The sequence below is a fragment of the Salvia hispanica genome, unplaced genomic scaffold (genome assembly GCF_023119035.1).
Source record: "Salvia hispanica cultivar TCC Black 2014 unplaced genomic scaffold, UniMelb_Shisp_WGS_1.0 HiC_scaffold_1118, whole genome shotgun sequence".
Lineage (NCBI taxonomy): Eukaryota > Viridiplantae > Streptophyta > Magnoliopsida > Lamiales > Lamiaceae > Salvia > Salvia hispanica.
Window position 1 is genome coordinate 1 of NW_025951381.1, and position 2346 is coordinate 2346.

Genomic DNA, 2346 nt, shown 5'->3' on the forward strand with positions numbered 1-2346 from the left:
TGATATGCCACATACACCATCGGTGCCTTGTTTGTAAAAGTACTTGTTGAACAGCAAGTTTGATCCCCCAATCTTGATCAGTGATAATCAATTTGGGTGCTACCCCCATGCATCGAACAAAACAGCCAAACAACCAAGAATAGGATTCTCTACCTTCACTTGATAACAAGCCAGCTCCAAATGTAACTGGTCTAGAATGGTTATCTTTTCCAGTGAATGGAGCAAAAATCATGCAATACCTTCAGAATATAACATAAAAATGAATTATATTTATCAGCTATGACTATCATTTTATCAGCCAAAAGTATCATTTTATCAGCTATGAGTATCATTTTATCAGCTAAAAGTATCATTTTATCAGCTATGACTATCATTTTATCAGCCAAAAGTATCATTTTATTAGTAAGAAGTATCATTTTATCTGCTGCAAGTATCATTTTGTCATTATATAATTCAGAAGTATCATTTTATCACCTATGACTATCATTTTATCAGCTATGACTATCATTTTATCAGCCAAAAGTATCATTTTATCTGCTGCAAGTATCATTTTGTCATTATATAATTCAGAAGTATCATTTTATCACCTATGACTATCATTTTATCAGCCTAAAGTATCATTTTATCAGCTATGACTATCATTTTATCAGCCAAAAGTATCATTTTATCAGCTATGACTATCATTTTATCAGAAAAGTATCATTTTATCAGCCAAAAGTATCATTTTATCTGCTGCAAGTATCATTTTGTCATTATATAATTCAGAAGTATCATTTTATAACATAAAAGTAATTTAATCAACAAAAAGTATAATTTTATGTCTATTAGCAACAAAAGTAATATACCTGTTAGTGTTGTATGTTGAGTCAAATGAAATTACATCTCCAAACATATGATAATTTCGTCTTGAAATAGCATCAGCCCAGAAGAGTCTAGTTAACTTTCCATGAGATCCTATCTCAATTTCATAATAGAAGGCATCAGATGATTTCTTTTGAGAACGCATATAATCAAAAATCATTTGAGCATCTGAACCATCAATATTGGACATAATATCACGATAACCATTTCTAATATCAATAATATCACATCCAACATTTTCAGGTCCACCCATTATCTCCTTCAAAAGTTTGAATGTGAGAGTGGGACCAATATTACACCTGCCACAATCCTCCATAAACCTCCGATGGATAGGATCCAGATTGCGATTGGCCATCATAAAATGCCTATGCTCATCCGCAACCATTAAGTGATTATGATACTCAACAAACTGATAAACCTCATATCCTCTGCTCTTGCCATCTGAAAAATATCTCAAATTGAGCTTAGCAAGACATTCACACCTAAATGACCGACACCTACGCTTCTTAAAAGACACTTCAGTTGATTGGGATGCATGACCAGGTATAAAATTCTTAGAGCCTTGTCTGCTGCAAGCCAAATACTGCCACTTAGTAATACCTTGAACTGATTTGTTACCCATTTTACGAATGCCAAAACCAACTGAACGAGCATAATGTTCATAGAAACCAACTGCTTCTACTAATGTATTGAATTTCATACCAATCATTGGCTTCAAAGCATCATCACAAACAGGAATGTACATACCTACAAATCAGTAAAAGTATCATTTTATCATAGTATCATTTTATCATAATATCATTTTATCCGACAAAACTATCATGTTATGCAGTAAACCTAACATTTATAAGCCAAAAGTATCATTTTAACACATAATCGACAATACATAATATAATCAAATAAGAATTTCAGTACATCAGAAACATAAACCAATCGACAACTAATATTAATCTAAAATCAAATTCAATACATGAATATGAACACAATCAATAAGCTAAATAATAGATAATGATTGTTACCTTCGTTATTTGCTACAGATTCCATCGAAGCAAATTTTCACAGCAATTGAAGAGGTAATCAATGAAAATAAGAACGCAAAATTGAAAACATCTTCCCGATCACAATTATGGAAACAAAATCTGGAGACTACGGAATAATGAACAAATCGAAGAAAATCTGGAGATGTTGAAATAAAATAGGCGAGAAATATGGAAGATGAAGATGAGAGAATCGATCTGTTAATTGTGAAGATGAAGATGAAGGTGAGAGAATTGAGTTCAAACAGAATGAAACCGTGAATCGCGCGTTTGGAGTAAAATTCAGAAATTAAATGAAGAAATTACATTTTTACCCCTCTGCGCCTTTTTTATGAAGTAAATCTAAGTTTGAATCTCAACCACAAGATTATCAAATATGTGTGGTCCAGATTTGGTTATAGAGTTATTATGTGATTTGGGGGTTATGATATGATCACATCTATATATA

General features: G+C 32.0%; 1 protein-coding gene across 1 annotated transcript; it reads right to left on the bottom strand.

Moving 5' to 3' along the window:
* Nucleotides 1-43: 43 nt before the first annotated feature.
* Nucleotides 44-1905, bottom strand: LOC125197952 (protein FAR1-RELATED SEQUENCE 5-like; the record flags this gene model as incomplete). Its single annotated transcript, XM_048096444.1, has 3 exons — nt 1881-1905; nt 846-1608; nt 44-239 (listed from the first exon to the last, which is right to left on the bottom strand). Coding segments are annotated over exons 1-3 (984 nt in total), but the record flags the coding sequence as incomplete, so codon positions are not given.
* Between the last annotated feature and the right edge of the window lie 441 nt (nt 1906-2346).